This window comes from Chiloscyllium plagiosum, chromosome 34 (genome assembly GCF_004010195.1).
Source record: "Chiloscyllium plagiosum isolate BGI_BamShark_2017 chromosome 34, ASM401019v2, whole genome shotgun sequence".
Taxonomy (NCBI): Eukaryota; Metazoa; Chordata; class Chondrichthyes; order Orectolobiformes; family Hemiscylliidae; genus Chiloscyllium; species Chiloscyllium plagiosum.
Window position 1 is genome coordinate 37,890,587 of NC_057743.1, and position 22,397 is coordinate 37,912,983.

The 22,397-nt window shown below is 41.6% G+C and overlaps 1 protein-coding gene across 23 annotated transcripts in view; it reads left to right on the forward strand.

The window, feature by feature from the left end:
* Nucleotides 1-6,933: 6,933 nt before the first annotated feature.
* The window catches only part of kif1b (kinesin family member 1B), a 244,283-nt gene continuing 228,819 nt past the window's right edge, over nt 6,934-22,397 (forward strand). For 13 of the 23 annotated variants that reach the window (XM_043676209.1, XM_043676211.1, XM_043676217.1 and 10 more), the window contains exons 1-2: nt 6,938-7,343; nt 8,404-8,551. In XM_043676209.1, coding sequence (XP_043532144.1) covers nt 8,446-8,551 — 106 coding nt within the window. In that variant the 5' untranslated portion in view covers nt 6,938-7,343; nt 8,404-8,445. Of the gene's footprint in view, nt 7,344-8,403; nt 8,552-22,397 lie in introns of all 23 variants that reach the window. The other 10 variants (XM_043676221.1, XM_043676226.1, XM_043676223.1 and 7 more) reach the window with 2 other exon arrangements.

Consider the following 22,397-nt stretch of genomic DNA (forward strand, 5'->3'; position numbering starts at 1 on the left):
CCCACACTGTCAGACAGTACATTCCAAACCCTAACCCCTTGAGTGAACCTCCCCTCGCCCACACTGTCAGACAGTACATTCCAGACCCTAACCCCTTGAGTGAACCTGTGCCCTCCCACACTCTCTGATAGGACATTCCAGACCCTAAACCCTCGAGTGAATCTGCCTCTCCCCACTCTCTCAGACAGAACATTCCAGACCCTAATCCCTTGAGTGAACCTGTGCCCCCCACAATCTCAGGACATTCCAAACCCTAACCATTTGCCGTGTGAAATGTTTTTCATCTTATTTCTGCTTCTTTTACCAATTACTTCAAACCTGTCCCTTCTTGTTTTCAGTTCTTTTACAAGCAGGAAGTACTAACCTGTACTTACTTGACAAGGTAGTGTGATGTAGGACTTTGTGCATTTAAAGATGCTTTGTGAAAAACAAAAACAGAGCATGTTGAAGGCACTTAGCCAGGAGATGATGGGTAAAATAATATTTTTCATGTAGGCCTTCTTCAGAACTTGGTTCTTATCTGGTCTTTGACTCAGTGAATCAGGACATGTGTTTAAATGTAGAGTAAATGGTCTTGGGGATTTTAGAAACAGTTGATGAACTTGTTTGTTTGAAAATGAGCCACATCCAAGTTACACTCAGACCAGTTTGGGTTCTGCAGGATGAAGTTACTTGGCACGAACCTCACAGCTCACCCTGCATCTCACCAAAGCATTTTGTAATAGTCAAATGCTGAGATGCTACCTTCAACCAAAACCAGAAAACTACACTGGTTGGATAGCTGCAGCTAAAATACAGTCAGCTTGCCATGATGGGCGAGACTGGCTTTCATGGTAAACGTTTGGTAATCTTTGGGCAAATAGTAGTCCTCTGACCACAGTTGGACGGGGCTGTTCCACCACTGAGCCTGTGACCTACCCATCTGAGAGAAGTGTGGGAAAGTTAAGGACTCTTTGCGGCTTGGTCTTGAAGCTTGAAAGATGCCAATTTCCAGTCTCCGTTTGTCCAATAGGAATTTGAGGATGGGAGTAGTGTCGGGTGCTACTCTGCCATCCTGCCTCCCTGGCTGGTGCAAAAGAGACCGTGTGTGGGAGTCCACTGGAGGCTCTCTGTAACTGGTGGACATCACAGGCAGGCAGGTGCACTGGCCATTCAGAAAAGAATCCTTGCTTCTGAGTTTCCTGTGCAAAACCCAAAGTGTTCTGAGTGTAACCTGGATGCGAATCACGTAGAGATATAATAATCACTTAATTGTGATTCATTTTTATGGCTGGACTTCAGAAGGTTGTGGATCAAGGTTGTACACTGAGACATCAGCACAGGAAGGAAAGCTGACAGTGCGGTGTAGTGCCGAGAGAATGCTACATTGTCAGAAAATGCTGTCTCTTGGGTGAAATATAAACCATTAAATTGGAGTTTGAAGAAGATCAGGGAAGCTATCCCTAGACTCACAGTTTACAGTCAATTCTGTATAATGTGGTAATTCTATTCTCATGCAATCCCATGTTATAAGAACATTGTGTAATAGGAGCACCATTTAAACTAATCGGACCAGAATCGCGCTATAACCAATCACACTTAAAGAGTTCATGAATTAGAAACAGTGTTCCTAATTCATCAATTATGTTATAGCAAATTTGCATTAATGAAACACGTTATACCAGAACGACCTGTTTATTTATCCTTCACCCAACATGATAAAAACAGATTAATTGGTCAATATAGCATTACTGTTTGTCAGAGCTTGCTACAATTTCCCTCCAAACAACATTGACTATACTTTAAAAAGTATTTATTTGGCTTTAAAGCACTTTGAATGGACTTTATTATTACATTTCCGCTTTATTACTTTTGCCCTTCTTAAGAATGGGATCATTTTGCTGAAACAGACAGATTGAAATCTTATCTTTGGGTTTATTTTGAAAAAGCATCTGTGGAGTATACAGAAGATAATCAAGCTGTGAGCTTTTTCATCTCACATTAATCTTTCTCATAGTGTCAGTAGCTCACTATCTGGGGATCAGTGAGCTCAGTTGGCTGGATTTGTTTGGAGCATCTTGTGGTAGAGTCCAATAGGAACAGGCAACTTTGGATACAGTGATGTTTAATAAGGCAGACTTGATTAGGGACCTTGGGTTGAAGGCCCACCCCCACAGGGCAGTGATCATATGATAGAAATGATAGACACTTCAGAAAATCCGATCACAGTGCTGTGTTCCTCCTCCCAGCTTACAAGCAGAAGCTGAAACGGGAGGACTCTTCACAGAAAGAAATACAATGCTGGTCCAAGGCTTTGAAAGCATCTCTGGGACTGCTTGGAATTGATGGACCAGACCATATTCAAGTACTCAGCGGAAAACCTCAATGGGAACCGCCATCATCACAAATGGACTGTGTGCCAAAGAAGTCAATCCAGGTGTTCCCCAACCGGAAACCGTGGATGAACTAGAAAATCCACTCTCTAAGAAGACCAGGCGTGCAGCATTCAAGTCGGATGACCCAGATCCATACACGAATCCAGATGTGACCTCCGCAAAGCCATTGGGATGCCAAGAGCCAGTACTGGACCAGGTTAGTTGCCCATACCTACCATATGGACTCCTGCTGCCTATGGCAAGGCCTACACAATGTAACAGGATACAAAATGAAGCAGGAAAAAGAAGCATCCCTCCCTGATGCGCTCAATGCTTTCTATGCTCGGTTCGAGCAGAATACCAGTGGTGTGATGTCACTTGCCCTGACAGTCCTGACCTGTTCCCTTGGTCACCGCTGCAGACATCAGATTGGTCTTCCTGGGAATCACCAAGGAAAGTGATGGGCCCAGACAGTGTCCCCAACTGAACATTTAGATCCTGTGTGGAGCAGCTGGTGGAGGTATTCATCAATATCTTCAACCTCTCCTTACTATAAGCCAAAGTCCCCACCTGCTTCAAGAAGACCACCTTTATCCTTGCTCCTGATAAAGTACATGCAATGTGCCTTAATGACTACTGCCCAGTGGCTCTGACCTCCATAATCATGAAGTGCTTAGAGAGGTTGGTGATGGCCCACATCAACACCAGCCTCCTAGCCTGCCTTGATCTGCTGCAATTTGCCTACCAATATCACAGGTCCACAGTGGATGCCATGTCCCTAGCCCTGCACTCATCTCTGGAACATCTGGACAACAAGGACCTACGTCAGACTCCTGCTCACCGACTAGAACTCATCTTCAACACCATTATCCCGTCCAGACGGATCTCAAAACTCCGTGACCTTGGTCTCGGCTCTGCCCTCAGCAACTGGATCCTCAGCTTCCTAACCCACAGACCGCAATCAGTGAAGATAGACAACTGCACCTCCTCCACGATTACCCTCAACATTGGAGACCCCCCCTCCCCCATGGATGAGTTCTCAGCTCCTACTATACTCCCTGCAAATCCACAACTGTGTTGCTAAATTCTGAATGAAGGCCATCTACCAGTTTGCTGATGACACTACCATGGTAGGATGGATATCTAATGACGATGATCAGAATACAGAAAGGAGATTGTTATGGATTAGGCAAGACCCCCTCAAAACATTTCAAGAAGGAAGCCCAGGCCCTAACTTTGCTAGTTGTATTAAGCAGGTGTAAGGTGGATATTCCAATAGAGATGCAGCTGGTCAAACCACTCAGTTTTAAACAAAACAGAATTTATTTATAAGATTACTGAATGAAACACAAACAACAGAAAACAGAATGCCGAATAACCTATCCTATCCGAAAACAACAGATCATCCCAACTTAACGATGCTGTTCCAAATACTTGCAACAATTCCCATAAACACAACTTGGCACAAGAGCTAAAATCAAACACAGGTTCTTACTAGATAGAGGTCAGAGAGAGAGCACCAGCCTGACCTGCTTCTGTGGGTTAAGCAGCTTTTCTTCATACCTGCTGGATAAAACCCAAACCAGAGAAACCCTGAGCTGGAAGAACTGGCCAATCCCTTTCATGGTACAAGTGTTTTCTTTTAAAACTTGAAAGCCTCTGTCTGAGGCAGTATCTGTTAGCTATTATCAAATTGGCCCTAAAACCATTTGTTAATGTTGACCTTGCCTCTTGCATATCCTGTATGCCTCACTCTGTCCAAGTTTTTTTCATCCTGTGACCTGTTTGTCCTCACTTACTATGATCAGCCTGTACTGCTCACAAATAAAGCTTTTCATTATACTTAGATACACATGACAATAAATTAAATCAAATCAGAATTCACCCTGCAGTTTGAGAGGGAAAAGCTGGAATCAGATGTAACAATATTACAGTCGAGTGAGGGTAACTACAAAAGCATGGTGGAGGAGTTGATGGAGGTGTGCTCTTCCTGATGAAGAGCTTATGCTCAAAACGTCGACTCTCCTCCTCCTCGGATGCTGCCTGACTGGCTGTGCTTTTCCAGCACTACACTCTTTGACTCTGATCTCCAGCATCTTCAGCCCTCACTTCCCCACTGATTGGAAGGGGAAGCCCAGCAGGGAAGACAGAGGATCAGCAATGGAGGGAATCCCTGATGATAATTTGGGAGGCACAGCAGAAATTCACCCCAGGGAAGAAGGAACATACCAAAGGGCAGATGAAATGACCATGGCTGAGAAAGGAAATTAGGGGTAGCATAAAAGCAACAGAAAAAGCATTCATTGCGGTGAAGGTTAGCGGGAAGCCAGAGACTTTAAAAACCAGCAGAGGATAACTAAAAAAACAATAGTGGTGGAAAAGATGAAATACGAGAGTAAGCTAACTAGTAACATAAAAGAAGATAACAAGAGGATTTTTAAAAAGAAAACTGATAAGTAAGAGTGGTTATTGGACCATTGGAAAATGAGGCCGGAGAAGTAGTACTGGGGAACAAACAAATGGAGGAACTGAATAGGTACTTTGCATCAGTTTGCACAGTGGAAGACACTAGCAGCATAGCAGAACTTCAAGAGAGCCAGGGGTCAGAGTTGAAAGCAATGGCCATCATTAAGGTGAAGGTACTGGGAAGCTGAAAGGTCCAAAGGTGGATAAATCACCTGGACCAGATGGACTACAGCCCAGAGTTCTGAAGGAGCTCGCTGAGAAGATTGTGGAGGCATTGGTAGTGATCTATCAGGAATGCTCAGGACCATCACTCCTACCTGAAATTTATATATCACTGGGACCTGACTTCATGTCAACCATATCTCTTATTCATGCAGGGCCATTCCTGTGGTTCCTCCAACAAACTTCATCCCCTGATGTAAACTGTTTTTAACACTGAGCGGAGTCTTGTGTCCAGCATTGATGTTCCTGATGCTCCAAGATCTGGGAAGATTAGATTTAACTTGGTGTGGGGTCATATCCCATTCGCAGCCCTCCTGGAGCTATCCCTGCAGTTCCATGAGAACTGGAGCAGTTTGGTATCTGGTGAAGCAATAGGCTTTATCTTTAAGGTTCCCTTCAAAGTTTGAACTACTTAATCTGCCAGCCCATTGGATGATGGATGGTATGGAGCTGTCCTTAAATGATGACTACCATTCTATTTTGGGAAATATCTGAGGAGAAAGTGAGGTCTCCAGATGCTAGAGATCAGAGCTGAAAATGTGTTGCTGGAAAAGCGCAGCAGGTCAGGCAGCATCCAGGGAACAGGAGAATCGACGTTTCAGGCATAAGCCCTTCTTCAGGAATGAGGAAAGTTTGTCCAGCAGGCTAAGATAAAAGGTAGGGAGGAGGGACTTGGGGGAGGGGCGTCGGAAATGTGATAGGTGGAAAGAGGTCAAGGTGAGGGTGATAGGTCAGACGGGGGTGGGGGCGGAGAGGTCGGGAAGAAGATTGCAGGTTAGGAAGGCGGTGCTGAATTCGATGGATTTGACTGAGACAAGGTGGGGGGAGGGGAAATGAGGAAACTGGTGAAACCCGAGTTCATCCCTTGTGGTTGGAGAGTTCCTAGGCGGAAGATGAGGCGCTCTCCCTCCAACCGTGCAATAGATGATGTGTGTGGAGGTGCAGGTGAATCTGTGGCGGATATGTAAGTTTTCTTTGGGGCCTTGGAGGGAGGTGAGGGGGGAGGTGTGGGCGCAAGTCTTGCACCTCCTGCGGTTGCAGGGGAAGGTGCCGGGAGTGGAGGTTGGGTTGGTGGGGGGTATGGACCTGACGAGGGAAATACTCAATTTTGGGAAATACTCAAAATTCCCTGCTGGTAAATGATGATCGTTATCTGCGACCAACACTTTCCGGGAGTCTGTGTATTGCAAAAGATGTGCACAGATTTTCTACCACCATCCCTGTGTTTGCTGAATGAACTCCTGCACGTCCAATCATTTTGCTTGGGCATCCACAATGACTAATAAATAATAAGTTGGCAGTGCAATATTACAAGACTATTGATAAATCTTGAGCTTTTCAAGTTTGTGGAGTTTTAGAAACAAAAATAGAAATTGCTGGGAAAGCTCAGCAGGTCTGGCAACATCTGTGGAGTTAAATCAGCGTAATGTTTTGGGTTCAGTGAACTTCAGAATGCTGTTAACATTCCTCAGAAACGTTAACTTTGATTTCTCTCCACAGACCTGATGAGCTTTTCTGACAATTTCTGTTTCTGATTCACAGCATCCGCAGTTCTTTCGGTTTTTATTTTTGATTTTGGTTTTAGGTTTGACTTCTTCTTGCTTTGTCTGCCCCTGTTTCTCCTTCCTTTCTCCTAAGGATTTGGCCTTTCTCAGATACTGGACAGCTACACCTTCTCTCCATCACCCCGCCCTCGCTGAAGCAAGGCGGCTCTCTGCTGTTCGACCTCCGGGGGCCAGGGGGCACTGCAGCCCCTCCCTGGAGCTGTCTGAAACCGCATCGTTACGTCATTGGCGAGCTCTGGCCCCGCCTTAAGAATGTCCCTATTGGCTGAGCCTATAAGGGTGGAGCGGCCGCTGACATTCCGATAGGCCTAACTTGCTGTCAATCATAGGTGGTGATGTAATGCTGTGTGTGTGGGGTTGGTGTTGGCACTTTGCTCCTCCTGCGGGGTAGTTGCTGCTGCTGCTGTTTTTTTAAGAAAGAGGGGGGAAAGGTCGAAAGGGGCAAAGCTTCAGGACTTTTTGATGGTTGTCTTTATTTGCGAAGGGCGGAATTTGCTGCAGTAGCCAGGGCTCCTGAGACGCAGTGTATCCTCGGGGATGAAGTCGATACAAAGTAGCGGCGGGCGCGGCTGGCGCTGGCTATGAGTTGGGAGAGATTGGTTACAATTGTATCCCCGCGCAGGCAGCGGTAACATTGTATCCAGGCGCCCACTAGCTCGCACTCTCTGTCCCTCCCGCATCTCAGCCGTCTGCACTCCAACCGACTGTCCGCCCTGCCGCCTGCTTCCTCAGCAGGGTAAGTGTTTGATCCAGCTCGGGCTGTTTGGAGGGCCCACATCAGCTATCGCTTCCCGCTCCCACTCCCCCCGACTCCCATCATCCAGCTATCCCCTAACCCCCACCCAGGTCATCCACCTCCCGCCTATCCTCATCCACCTTCCTGTACCCCCATCTACACATACCCTCTAGCACCTCCACTCCTACACTCGACAATTCCTTCTCCAACCCCAATACCATCCAACATTCATATCCAGCTCCCTCACCCCCATCCCATGCCATTCAACTCTACCCTGACGCCCACGTCATCTACAATGTAAATGCCCCTGACACCATTCATCTCCCCTGCCCCCATTCCAAAACCCCTCTTCCTTCCTTCCTCCTATGTTTCCCAGTTTCTTTGCACCCATCACTGTTTCACTGTGGGAATGCACTTTGCGCCCCTTCCTTCCAACTGTTCCCCACTCAACCAGGTCACCCACCAGAATCTGACTTGTTAGCTGCCTGGATCCATCCTGAAGTTAAATTTTATCTTTTTTGTTTTTATTTCAAAAACTTCAAAAGCTGAAGTTTTATACCTCTATATGTATTGAATGTATTTCCTTTGCAGCTTGAATCTAGCTATTTTTTGTTTTCTTGTCATGCATTAGAAGGCTGTCAGGGATATAATGGGCGAATGCATTTTATTTTTTATAAAGCTACCCCCCACCCCCAACCTTCCAGATAGCCAGTTGGTATTACGTGTTTGCAATACAGCATTTAAAAAAAAAAATCTGAAGGAGGGAATATTGAATGTTGTCTACATGATCTGCCTGTACTTGCGTTTAAGAAGGAAATGGGTTTGTGAAGGTTTAGTCTTGTTTTATTTTCATTCCCCTTGGAAATCCTTTCGGAATATCCACGAGACAGACTGCAGCCCCTGAGCTGGCAGCCATGTTAGAGATGGAACAACTGGTAAAGTCAGCAAAACATCAGAGTGGCTACGCAGCAACCCCACTTCCCCCTGTTTTGGGAGTGTGGCTGTGTGTGTGTAAAGGAGAGCTTTTGTGAATTAACTCTCCTTATGATCTTTGATACAGGGACTATTTGCTGTAAAGTGAGAGAGCAACACAAGGAGCAAGATGTCTGGAGCATCTGTCAAAGTCGCTGTGCGGGTTAGACCCTTCAACTCCAGAGAGAGTGGCAAGGATTCTAAATGCATCATTCAGATGCAGGGCAGCTCCACCAGTAAGTAAAACCAGCATTTAGATGCTTGTACCAAAGGCAGCACCCACCCCATCCCCCCTCCCAACCTCACCATCTCCTCTCCCTGCACTTAAACACCACTGCGTCAGTCGTTCTGTACATCACTGCAGATTTCTATTGCTACACAGATTTCACAAGGCATTATCTTGATTTAATATACAGAGGCAGCAAAACACTTGCCACCTTTTTTGTAAAAATATTGACAAACCAATCCTGTTGCAGAAAAGGGCTGATTTATTTTTTGTTCAGAATGTATCCTATGATTGTTGTAAAACGTCCTTTTGAGATATTTTAGTATCCATGCACATCTGTAAAAAAGTGAAGTTACCCCAATCTAACAGACTTTAATAATTACTTTGTACTTTTGATACTTAAAATACCATACAAAACTGCTAGAAATTGAAACTTAATTTGTCTGAGGTGTTGAAACAAGTTAAGGTGTTGAAGTATTTGGTAAACCCCAGAGTTGCCTGCCAAGGGTTCATTTCTATTTTGTCAACTGTTTAAAATAGAAGAATATATATGTTGTAGTTAAGCAAAAATAAGTTGTATATATCTTTACAAATTTGTATTTCTGATCATTGAAATTTGTTTTCATTCAATTATATTTTAAGTTGTAGCCAGAAAATAGTTTGTTTCTGTATTTCACATGTTTGTTTACAAATAGTGCACATTCTCTTGCTTTATGGTGGCAACGTTTTAAAACTGGCTAGTATTTAACACATAGGAAAATATGCTTTGTAAAGATGTTTATTTTTCTTTGTGCCATTTAGATATATATAGTTAATGTTGAAACTGTATTTTGACGGGGCAAGCTTGCATCTACAGTCTGGCTTAGCCTAGATTTTCAAGCTGCATATTGGTTTTTTAGTTGTTTGCTGTTCTAAAACTTCGATAATTTTTTTTGTGTTCTATGTTGAGTATTGATGCTTCGATTTGGTTTCATTTTAGTTTCTAAGTGTGCTTTAAGCTGACTGGTCTTCTGGTGAAGTTTTGGGGGAGGAAATGATGCTTGAAGTCTAGTTTTGCTGTTTTCATTCTGTTCCGTCTTTTCGAGATTTTTTTCCCCCAGCCCCCATGGATTGGATCAAACATCAATAAAATTTTTGTTCAAAGTGGCAACTTTTTAAAAACCCACATGTGGCAAAGTACGTTTGTATTATTTATATAGGGGAATCATTGTCACAGTGCAGAATGAAAAGATGGCATCTTGGCATACAGCCCAGTCTGCACACATGGTCAGATTTGACTGCATATGGTGCAGACTGGTGCAAATAATCAGCACATGATGCATTGTTGGGATAGATCAGGTGTACTAGACAGAACTTTGCATGTTTTGTTGATAACAATTTTAATAATTTATTTTTGTGTCCTGTTTTAGTTCAATTTCTATTTTGGGTTTCCATACAGTATAACCTGCAATCTAAGAATTGTAAGATTAGATCTTATTTGTTTTTTTTTCTGCTGAAGTGTCTTGATATACTGCAGGGTAAATTTTTTTAATGAATTATGTTAAATGCAATTTATATTTTTGCTTGCTTCTTGTGATGTGGACTGGAGTTTACCAGCTTGATAATTTTTGATGATAAATTTGAAAGTTCATTTTAATAGTAAATTGATTTGCATATATTTTCAATTTCAAAATGTATAGCTGTGAGCAAGTAGTTAATCACGCTATAAGCAACAATTGCATTTATAAGGCAATTTTAACATCCTAAAATGTCACACAATGATTCATTAGCAGCATGATAAAACAGCATATGATAGAGTAACCTAAGGAGATATTAGGGATGGAGCCAAAAAGATTGCTTAGTGTTCTTGGAGGAATTAGGAGAGGCTTTAGTGCCTGGCTGGCTGAAGGCATGGCTGCTGCTGGTGGAGTGAATAATTTCAGTGATGCTCAACACATCAGTGTTGAGATGCCAAAGGTTATAGGTCAGCAGCAAGGAATGTTGACATGATGGATTCAAAAGCAAGGCTGGCCGTCTCTTTTTCAAAATTAGGTGCTGATGATGGTGGCCTCTCTATGGTCACAAAGCTCATAGTTTAGCCAGATCCTGGTGTGAGCTTGGGTATAGGCAGCAGTGACCTTTTTGATGACCTTAAGTTAATGAAGGATAGGTCTCTGGCCCAGAAATGCATTAGAGCGGAGAGGTCCAAATATGTTGAAGCTGGTTAATGATAGGGATTAGAAAACACTCCGACTGAGGAAACCTCGCTGTCAGATCTGCTGATGAAAATATAGAAACACAGCAAGTTGGAGTAGGCCATGTAGCCCTCTGAGGCTGCTCTGCTATTCAGTATAATCACAGCTGATTATCCAATTCACTACCTTGTTGCTACTTTCTCCCCATAACCTTTGATTTCTTTTGCACTAAGGGCTATACCTAACTCCTTCTTGGAAACATGCAACATGTTGGCCTCAACTGCTTTCCTTAGGTGAGGTTCACCACTGTCTGGGCAGAGAAATTTCACCTGATCTTAGTCCTAAATGGCCAACCCTGTATCCTTGGACTGTTACCCCTGGTTCTGGGCACTCTAGTCATCAGGAACATCATTCCAATGTTTACCCTGTCCAGTCCTTCTAGACGTTTATAGGTTTCTATGCAATCCTCTCTCATTCATGTGAAGTGAGTAGAGTCTGGATCGATCCACACTCATGTAACAACTAGTGGACAAGGACAAACGTGGTCTTGTACCCCACCCCCTGCCAAAGATTTTAATCATTTCGATAATAATCTGCATTTCTGTTGCAGACAAACTGGGTAACCTGACATTTTTCCACATTGTAATTCATTTGCCATGCATTTACTCACTTACCCAACTTATCAAAATTACACTGAAACATCTCTGTCCTCCTCACAGCTCACTCTATCAACCAGCTCTGTGTAATCTGCAAACTTGGAGATACCACACTTAATTTCTTCATCTAAACCTCTAATGCATTTATAAATAGCTGGGATTCAAGCACTGATGTCTGTGGTACCCCACTAGTTACTACCTGCCACTTGATAAAGAGAGATATTCCTTCCTACTCTTAATTTCCTGATTGTCAACCAATTCTGAATCCATGTCAGTGCACTCTCCCAGGCCCGTGCACTTTAATTTTGCGTACTAATCTCTTATATGAGGCCTGACTAAAAGCCTTCTGAAAGTTCAAGTAAACCCCATCCACTGGCTACCCCTTAACTCTAAAATAACTTGGTGTGATGTAAACTGAGATTTATATATGACTTTAATATAATTTCTGCTAAGTTTGGATTTTGGGATCTTGAAATAGTGACATGCAGATTTTTGTGTCTGAAGGAAATATAATTGAGTATTTCTGTAGCCATGGTGAATTCAGTTTTAAGTAGTTTATAAGGGTCAGCATTTGGAATTAATGGTTTCTATTTACTATAGGAGGATTTTGACCTTGCAAGGTAAACAATTGTACCTCAAAATTTCAGTTGAAAATTTCTGAACTTTATAAGCTTAGGGGGAATTATGCATCGCTTATAGAGGCAGACTTGTTGAGTTTTACTTTGTTCTGGGGTAGAAACTGTCCAGTGTGAAGTTGCTCTTGAGAAATGGAAAAAATGGGTTTGTTAATATAGATTACATTGGAGTAAGTAGATAGTGGTTGTTCCAGACCAGAAATGTTTGGATAAAACTCTGATAAGGTTATTTGAAACTGAGTATGTTTAAGCTGAGGTGTGTCATAACTCCAGGGACAAACTGTCAGATTCTCTAGACTTGGATTATTTTTTGATTTCTAAAATTTCAAAATTCATGGATTATATTTCACTGTGCTTTACAAAATCTTCAATTTACTCACTTATTTTGCTTATTAGATGTTTATTTTGCTGTTGAGAAGAAATCTGCAGCATTGTGTGATTATGTTTCAGTGAGAGACCACCTTATTGATATTAAAATTAAACAAAATATGATCCAACAAGTCAGATTTCAGTCTGGGATTTGACTTGTCAGTAATAACATTAGCTGGGATCATGACTCTAGTTACAAATATTGTCCAACCTTTCACTAAGTGTCATTTCCTTGAACAAATTTGCTGTATTGCAATTTATCCAAAAATAAACATCATTTGGTTTTTGGGTGCTAAGTATTATAAAGAGAAACTGAAAGCATTTGAATCATAGAACAATTGATTACATTATATTCTCTGAACAAATCAAAGCTTTTGATAAAATTTTATTGATAATATATAAAAGGTTTCACGATGATGCATTTGACAGAAAGAGAGATCTGCTAATTATTGACTCAGAATGGTACTGATCCTATATTTTGTACATTGCGATGCACAGTAACTGGTCTGGTGGCTACACCTCATAACTGCATTAATTTTCATTTCACATAATGTTCTCAGATCCTAATAAAGCACCATTTGCTGAGCTGGCACAAAGTTGTGTTGAGTAGAAGGTTCTAGATTGGGTGATGATCTCTTGAGCAAAGAGATGTTGGCTGAAGTTAGCAATAGGCTTGGAGAGTGGGGAAGGACAATCAGCTGGAGGTGCAGATGATGGCTGTCCAGGAACTTCCAATTGAAAGGCACTTAGAGTCATAGAGATGTACAGCACGGAAGCAGACCCTTTGGTCCAACTCATCAACCCCAACCAGAGATCCCACCCCAATCCAGTCCCACCTGCCAGCAACTGGCCCATATCCCTCCAAACCCTTCCTATTCATGTATCTATCCAGATGCCTTTTAAATGTTGCAATTATACCAGCCTCCACCACTTCCTCTGGCAGCTCATTCCATACACACACCACCCACTGTGTGAAAAAGTTGCCCCTTAAATCTCTTTTATATCTTTCCCCTCTCACCCTAAACCTAAGTCCTCTAGTTCTGGACTTACCCACTCCAGGGAAAAGACTTTGTCTATTTACCCTCTCTATGCCCCTCATGATTTTATAAATCTCTATAAGGTCACCCCTCAGCCTCTGCTCCAGGGAAAACAGCCCCAGCCTGTTCGGCCTCTCACTGTAGCTCAAATCCTCCAACCCTGGCAACATCCTTGTAAATATTTTCTGAACCCTTTCAAGTTTCACAAAATCCTTCTGATAGGTCCCAAAATGCAAAACCTCGTATTTATCTGAATTAAACTAATCTGCCACTTTCTCAGCCCATTGTCCCATCTGGTCAAGATCCTGTTGTCATCTGAGGTAATCTTCTTCGCTGTCCACTACACCTTCAATTTTGGGATCATCTGTAAACTTACTGACTATACTTCTGGGTGGATGTTTGGTGAATGGTAGCTGCTGTCTGGCTGTGAGACTCTCTTCACATGGTGTTCCTTAACTTCATACTGCAAGGGTAATTTGTGGAAAGGGGAGGGTAGGGGACACTGCATAGGTGCACCCGGCAGGTGTTAGTATGTTCAGGAACTAAAAACCTGTACTTTTATGTAAACTGAACTGGGAGTCCAAGTTCCAAAGCTGTTTTTTTTTTGCTATAGTGAATGATTTATTGAGATTTTTATTTAATGGCAACAAATTAATACTGTAGTTGGCTGTCATAGACTCAATTACAGGTTATTTGAGCCAACTTTATTTCCAGGGTGGTGATCTTTGGCAGATTAAATTAGAATTTACTTTAATTGTTTTGAAAAACATACAATTTACTCTGTGAAAAATAAAGATGCTAAGCTGTTAGTTTTACTTCTGAAAAATACCTTTTGTTGTGGAGGGGATGCTGCAGAAGTTTAAAAATAATGACATTTATGAGTAATATGTGAAAATGATCCATCTGTTCAGGATGATACGTTGAATTTAAGTTGTGCTGGCTTTTCTATCCAACTCTATTATTTTACTGACGTTATCACCTTTTTGCCTTTGACTCCACCTGGGTTATTCTCTAGGCTATTACAATTGTCTTTAAATTGTGGAATTGGAATGCATAAATAGACTTCCATTGATATCCAGAATATAAAACCTGAGCTGTTTACTAGGATTCCAGAAGGTATATTATGTCTTTAATCATTTTCCAGGCTAAATCAAGGTCTAAAATTGATGTTATTAGTTAATTATAATAATCAAACAAGATATTGGGGTTTTGATATGTTCAAATAAAGTCATAGAGCTATACAGCACGGAAACAGACCCTTTAGTCCAACTAGTCCATGCTGACCAGATATCCTAAATAAATCTAGGCCAATTTGCTAGCACTTGGCCCATATCCCTCTTAAACCCTTCCTATTCATATACCTATCCAGATGCCTTTTAAATGCTGTAATTGTACCAGCTTCCACCACTTCTTCTGGCAGCTCATTTCATACTCGCACCACCCACTGTTGCCCTTAGCTCCTTTCCCCTCTCGCTTAAACCTATGCCCTCTAGTTTTGGACTCCCCCACCTTGGGTAAAAGACCTTGTCTATTCACCTTATCCATGTCCCTCATAATTTTATAAACCTGTATAAAGTCACCCCTCGCCTTTGACCCTCCAGGGAAAATATCCCTCGCCTATTCTGCCTCTTCCCTATAGTTCAAATCGTCCAACCCTGGCAATATCCTTGTAAATCTTTTCTGAACCCTATTCAAGTTTCATAATATCCGCTCTAGTATATTGCATTTATTTCCTGACTTCTGCCTCACAGAGTGCAGCACAAGGAGGCTCTTTGTGACCATGCAGGCTTTCTGCAAGAGCAACACAGTTCATCCCAATCCCCTGAACTTTCCCAAAGCCTGAAAGTTCATTCTTTTCAGGTGCTTATTCACTTGCCTTTTGGAAAACCGCAATTGCATCTGCCTTCACCACTTGCAGTCAGGCAACACATTCTAAATCCTAACCGATTGTCGCATTAAAACCTTTGCCTCTAACATTATGTTAGGAAAATGTCACTCAAGAAAATGTCTGCAAGTTTGGTGGCTGAGGTTAATGCCACCAACAAGAAGAGTTCAGGTTTAATGTAGGATTGATACCCTTGAAAAGGTGTTTGCGTCTTTCATAGAATAGCCCATTTTGTAATGGTAATTGAGCTCTAATGATTTCCTGATCACTTGTGTCTTGGTCTTGTGGTTTGATCTCCATTGGATACCCTTGAGTGCACAATGCTCTTTTCATGTGCTTCCAGCCGTCATTAGTCATCTGTAGGACATGCATTAACAATATAGGTGACTTAAACAGCAGTACTTAAAATGACGGGAACCCACTCGCAATGTTTTAACACTTGGTTGGTGTTGGACACAGTATTTTTTTTCCATTACAGTTTATATACTTAGAGCCTGGGGACACTTCTGAGAAGAACAGCTGGTATATAGTGTCATGGATCAGTGTACAATTTCAGCGGCTATGTATGAGAAACTGTTCATGTATATGCTGGAGTGCACTTGTGTGAGAGAGATGGGTATTATGGGAAAGTGTGAGCAAACTGATTTTTCCACAGGAAATAGCTCAAACAATGGAGAACAGACTTTTAAAAAACGATTACATTTTTCCACAGAGCTGCACATGCAGGCATTTTCCTCTTTTTATTATATCAATCCCTTAAAGTTTAAAGGGAGAAACCCACTGGTTATTGGCTCTGAACTTACACAGATTAATTCATTTGATTGAAAGGTGGAAATATTTAAAATACATTTTTTTGCCCTACTGTAGTTTCTTTGACACATTTGTATGTTTGACTTTGCCAGCCTTTCCGAGCTGGTCTCTATCTATCTCTTTGCACTGTTTCACGCTTTCGCTCTAGTGCTCTCATGAACAGACACTATTACAAATGTGCATTCCAGTATACACATGAATGGTCTTTCTGAAAGCTATTGAACTAAAGATATTAAGATTCTCATTCCAATTTCCAAATCCCTCTATGGCCTTTCCTTTCCTTTCCTTTTCTCTACCTTCCGAACCCCCTCCACCCCTTAAAACTAATTCTGGTCTCTAGAGCATCTTTAATTTTAATCACTGCATATTGCACAGTTCCTGCTGTTGATCAAACCCAAAACTCTGGAATTCTCTTATCTGGGAATTGATATCGGCTAACGAACACAGGGTAATGGGTGATTAGGATTTAGGGCAAGATATGGACAGTATTTGGATAACATCCTGTTTATGGAGTTTAGACTGTAGGAGACCAGCCAGGAGTGTGTTGGAAAAGTCAAGTCAAACCTTCTGTATTTGTCAAAAAAAACCCTCTATTTTGAAGGGTTTTGATAAGGGAAAGATTTCATTGCTGTTGAATTTAAGTGTTTTCATTTTGCAACCACATGCATTAATGTGTAAACATGTATAATTATTATCACAGAACTCTATCTGTTGAGTGGCAAGAAAAATTGATAGTTTTAGTTTTGTGCTATGCTTTGTGTAATAGTCTTTAAAAGGAAAATTGACAAATGATTATGATGCATAGGTTTAGGGTGAAAGGGGAAAGATATAAAAGAGACCTAAGGGGCAACTTTTTCTCACACACGGTGGTATGGGTATGGAATGAGCTGCCAGAGAAAGTGGTGGAGGCTGGTACAATTGAAACATTTAAGAGGCATTTGGATGGGTATATGAATAGGAAGGGTTTGGAGGGATATGGGCTGGGTGCTGGCAGGTGGGACTAGATTGGGTTGGGATATCTGGTCGGCATGTACGAGTTGGACCAAAGGGTCTGTTTCCATGCTGTACATCTCTATGACTCTGTGTTTAGAATCTTACATTTCAGAGGAGATCACATGGTCTGTTGTTCCTGTGCTAGCATTTTGACAGAGCTATCAAACGGGCCACAAGTCTCTGCTTTCTCACCATTGTCCTATAAATGTATCTTCTTTAAACTATGTATCTAATGAAACATACAACAATTGGATTAGCATTTAACATGGACATGTCACCTATACTTGCAATTGCAATAAAATGTTCAATTATTTCTTTGGAGCTTGGAAATTTATAAACAACTAAAATAGTCTGATCTGGTGACTTTCCCTTTTGGTTCCTTTATCACAGGAAATGATGGTGCAGTAATATTAAAAAGCTAGACCAGATAAATGACTGACTGTTCAAATCTGTGTTCTAATACATTCTTATGATCAAAAATTTTTAAAAATTGGTTAAGTTAAAATGATAGTGTAACAAAGCATAATAACTCCAACACTTTTCTTTTAAAAAGTGGTGTAGCTTGAAAATTGATTTCATCGTCCGTTTTTAAAAATATGTTTTTAGAAGTGGCAGTCCATTTTAATTTTATGTCTATATTGGGACTGATAGGTTCTTGTAGTTAGTGACCAATGATTTGAATGCGATACTTGTTTTGATGTCACAGAATCAGAGAGATCTGCAGCACAGAAGCAGGCCCTTCAGCTCATCATATCCACACTGGTCAAAACAGTCCCCCAAATATTCTAGTCTAGTTTTCCAGCATTTAGAACATAGAACAATATAGCGCAGAACAGGTCCTTCGCCCCACAATGTTGCGCTGACCTATGAATGAATCTAAGCCCATCCTCCTACACAACCCCATCATTATCCATGTACTTATCCAAGGATTGTTTAAATCTCCCTAATGTGACTGAGTTAACTGCATTGGAATGACCTGCCTACCACGCCCTTACCACTCTGAGTAAAGAACCTGTCTCTGACATCTCACCTCAACTTGTACCTATGCCTCCTCGTACAAGCTGAAGTCATCATCCTAGAGAAAAGACTTTCACTATCTATCCTATCTAATCCTCTGATCATCTTGTATGTCGCTATCAAATCCCCTCTTAGCCGCCTTCTTTCCAATGAGAACAGACCCAAGTGTCTCAGCCTTTCCTCGTAAGACCTTCCCTCCAGACCACGCGACATCCTGGTAAATCTCCTCTGCACCTTTTCTAATGCTTCCACATCCTTCCTGTAATGGGGTGAGACGAGAGTGTGATGCTGAAAAAGCAGCATCCAAGGAGCAGGCGAATTGACGTTTCGGGCATAAGCCCTTCATCAGTAATGGGGCGACCAGAACCGTACACAATATTCCAAGTGTGACCGCACTAGTATTTTGTACAGTTGCAGCATGATATTGTGGCTCCAGAACTCGATTCCTCTACCAATAGACTTAGCACACCATATGCCTTCTTCATAGCACTATCCACCTGGGTGGCAACTTTCAGGGATCTATGTACATGGATGTCAAGATCCTCTGCATATCCACACTACCAAGAATGTTTTCCATTGACCCAGTATTCTGCCTTTCTGTTATTCTTCCCAAAGTGAATCACCTCATATTTAGCTGCACTGAACTCCATTTGCCACCTCTCAGCCCAATTCTGCAGTTTATCCAAGTCCCCCTGCAACCTGTAACATTCTTCCACACTGTTCATGTCAGCTGCAAACTTACTAACCCATCCACCTATGCCTGCGTCCAAGTCATTTATAAAAATGACAAACAGCAGTGGTCCCAAAACAGATCCGTGTGGCACACCACTAGTAACCGGACTCCAGGCTGAATGTTTTCCATCAACCACCACTCGCTGCCTCCTTACAGAAAGCCAGTTTCTAATCCAAACTGTTAAATCACCCTCAATTCCATGCCTCTACATTTTCTCCAACAGCCTACCATGTGGTACCTTATCAAAGGCTTTGCTGAAGTCCATGTACAGCACGTCAACTGCCCTACCCTCATCCACATGCTTGGTCACCTTCTCAAAAAACTCAATGAGGTTTATGAGACATGACCTGCCCTTGACAAAACCATGTTGACTATCTACAATCAAATTGTTGCTAGATGATTATAAATCTCTCATAATCCTTTCCGAAACATTTCCTACAACAGACGTAAGGCTCATTGGTCTATAACTACCTGGGTCATCTCTACTGCCCTTTTTGAACAAGGGCACAACATTTGCAATCCTCCAGTCCTCTGGTACTAAACCTGTAGACAATGACAACTCAAAGATCAAAGCCAAAGGCTCCAACTCCACCTCTCTAGCTTCCTAGAGAATCCTCTAATAAATCCCATCCGGGACAGAGGACTTCTCCGAGAATTGATATCACCTCTTCCTTACTAACCTTGATCTTTTCTAGTCTAATTTCTCATATCTCATTCTTCTCCTCTACAATATTCTCCTTTTCCTGAATGAAAACTGATGAGAAATATTTGTTTAGTGCCTCTCCAATCTCCACAGGGTCCACACACAACTTTGCACTTCTTGTCTTTGACTGGCCCTATTCCTACCCTAGTCATCCTTTTATTCCTTACATACTTATAGAAAGCTTTAGGGTTTTCCTTTATTCTACCTGCTAAAGACTGCTCATGTCCTCTCTTTGCTGTTCTTAACTCTCTCTTTAAATTCTTTCTAGCTAATCTGTAACTCTCCATTGCCTCATCTGAATCATCTCATCTCATTTAAGAAAGAGTTGGATAGAGCTCTCAAGGATAGTGGAATCAAGGGTTATGGAGATAAGGCAGGAACAGGATACTGATTAAGGATGATCAGCCATGATCATATTGAATGGTGGTGCAGGCTCGAAGGGCAGAATGGCCTACTCCTGCACCTATTGTCTATTGTCACATAAGCCGCCTCCTTCTGCTTAGCCCATAATCTCATAGGGAATCAACTGCTGTCTAAATGAAACAGTTGTTTCATCTGTGCTTGAGAAAGTGAGAATCTTTTAAATGTTTTTTGAAAAGAAAAGGCATGTCTTAATTTCTGACCTCACTGCTTGCATTCAAATTTAAGCATTCAGCTGAAAATAAAGTTAAAGAATATCTGTGTTGCTATCCTAATTGTATTTTGCGTAATCTGCATTTGATAACTTGTAACTCAGTATACATCAAGGCAACATTCTCAATATGTTTGTGTTTTCATTAAAGTTGCATTTTTAAATGTGCTACGTTTGTTACTGAGCTTAGTAATTTAGATTTCGTGTGAACTAGTTCTACAAAAACATTTTGTTGTTTCAGCCCCAAATATTTGCTAATATTTTGAGACTTAGATCATGTAGGAAATCTGGGCCCCATTTAAACCAGTAACCTTAAGCATATCTAATGGATGTTTGAACATTTTTTGCTTTTAAGAAACTGATAGATCCTTCCAGCTTATTGATAGTGGTTGTGGTATCTCTGTCTAAGAGCTCTAGAAATCCTGATGGTGTTTGGACTGTTTAAAGTAGAGATATTAATATATTAAATAGCAGTTTTGTTGTAGTCACTTGCAACAACTGTGATTATGTTGAAATAACTTAACGTATGGCATGCTTACAGCCTGTCTGCATTGCAGCTATAGCTATCCCTGTCTCCTCTGTTAATTGATTTGTCATCGCAGCACAGTGCTGTTACAGAAGACAAAGGAAGGTTTATTGATCTCTGGCTAAACTTTGATAGTGCATGAAAGCTGAGGAAATGTGGTTCAGCTCCAGAAGAAAGTTGAGATGAGAGAAAATTCCATTGAGTGGACTACATTTTTTTTTTGATTCAAACATAATTGTGACCCAGTGAGCAAATGCTTGTGGTATGGCACTGGGTTAGACATAGCTACACTGTGATGAGCAATTTTATTTGGGATAGTGCTGAAAATGCTTGGGAGCAGCAAAGTGGTCAGGATTCAGCTTTGGATTACGTGTGATCTGGATCACTTCTGGAGGTGTCAGGATGTGGGAGTATGGCTGTTGGCTTGCTCTCTGAACTGGAAGGTTCATTTTCAGACATTTTGTCACCATACTAGGTAACATCATCCTGAGTGAGCCTCAGGAACGAACCTTCTAGCTCAGCAAGCAAATTGTTCTGTTCCCACTTCAGTTGAAGCAAAACACCTAGAGACACAGTATAGTTTTACCTCCTTCATCTTTATTTCGGGCACTGGAGGGAGAGAGAATGATCGCCCATGTGCACAGAGACATGAATTCACAGACTTCTCTGGAACATAAGATTCTTAAGGAATTATATAGTCACTTTACAGGGAGGAACATACATGTTGATTGAGTGACTGTTACAATCAGTGAGTGTCAGTAGTAGAGATTAAGCCTTCTGCTGTTATTCAATGAATGTTCTTAACCTTGTTAACTGCCTTCGCATAGTGAATACTTTTCCCTTGTTAACTGACCTTACATACAGAATGCTTCTAATATTGTTAAATGGCTCTACATAATGAATGTTTTTCCACCTTGTTAATCCATTACCCTTGCCTCCAGCACCCCATTGTTAACTGCAAGTTCTTATCTGATCTTAGTCATGCTCAGCTGAACCCCTTGTTTCACAAAATTCAAAACTTAACTCTTTCCCTACCTGCTTATACCCTATACACATTCTCAAACTTATATCCAGAACCTCAACCTGAGCTACAAATCTTCTCAAAGCTCGCTGATGTGGGAGCATTTTGATTGAAGTTTGGATCAAGATTAGCTGTTGGCTGAACCCACCATCAACAATGTGTACTTATATAGTACAAATAAGGAAACATTCTTTGGTGATTTGCAACTGGCAAACTGAAAAGCCAAGAAGGTAGAGTTTGGAGGGGTGAACATACCACTGACCAAGTGTAAGGATCTTGAGGATTCTTATTGGTTAGTGCTGAAGACTGTCACCATTTATTGGGTGCAGCAAGTATGTGAATAACGCACAAATGACTAGAATGTGCAAAACAGAGTTCAGGAAGGGGGAATGCAGGACTAGAGGAGACTTTAGAGAGGGTGACAAAGCAATGGAGGGATTTATAAGAATAGGTTAATGTATTGTTTATGCATAAAGTTAGTCCCGGGGGAATGTACTGGAAGGTTATCAGTAAGAGTAGTGCTCCAACATGCAATAATGCATTCAAAAGAAGAAGAGTGTGCTGGGTAAGAGAAGCATAGCAGTGAGAAGCTTTCAAATGCAGAGATTTAACTGCGTGTCACCTTTCCTGTCTCTCTTTCTCCCTTTTCACCCCTCCCCCAAAAAA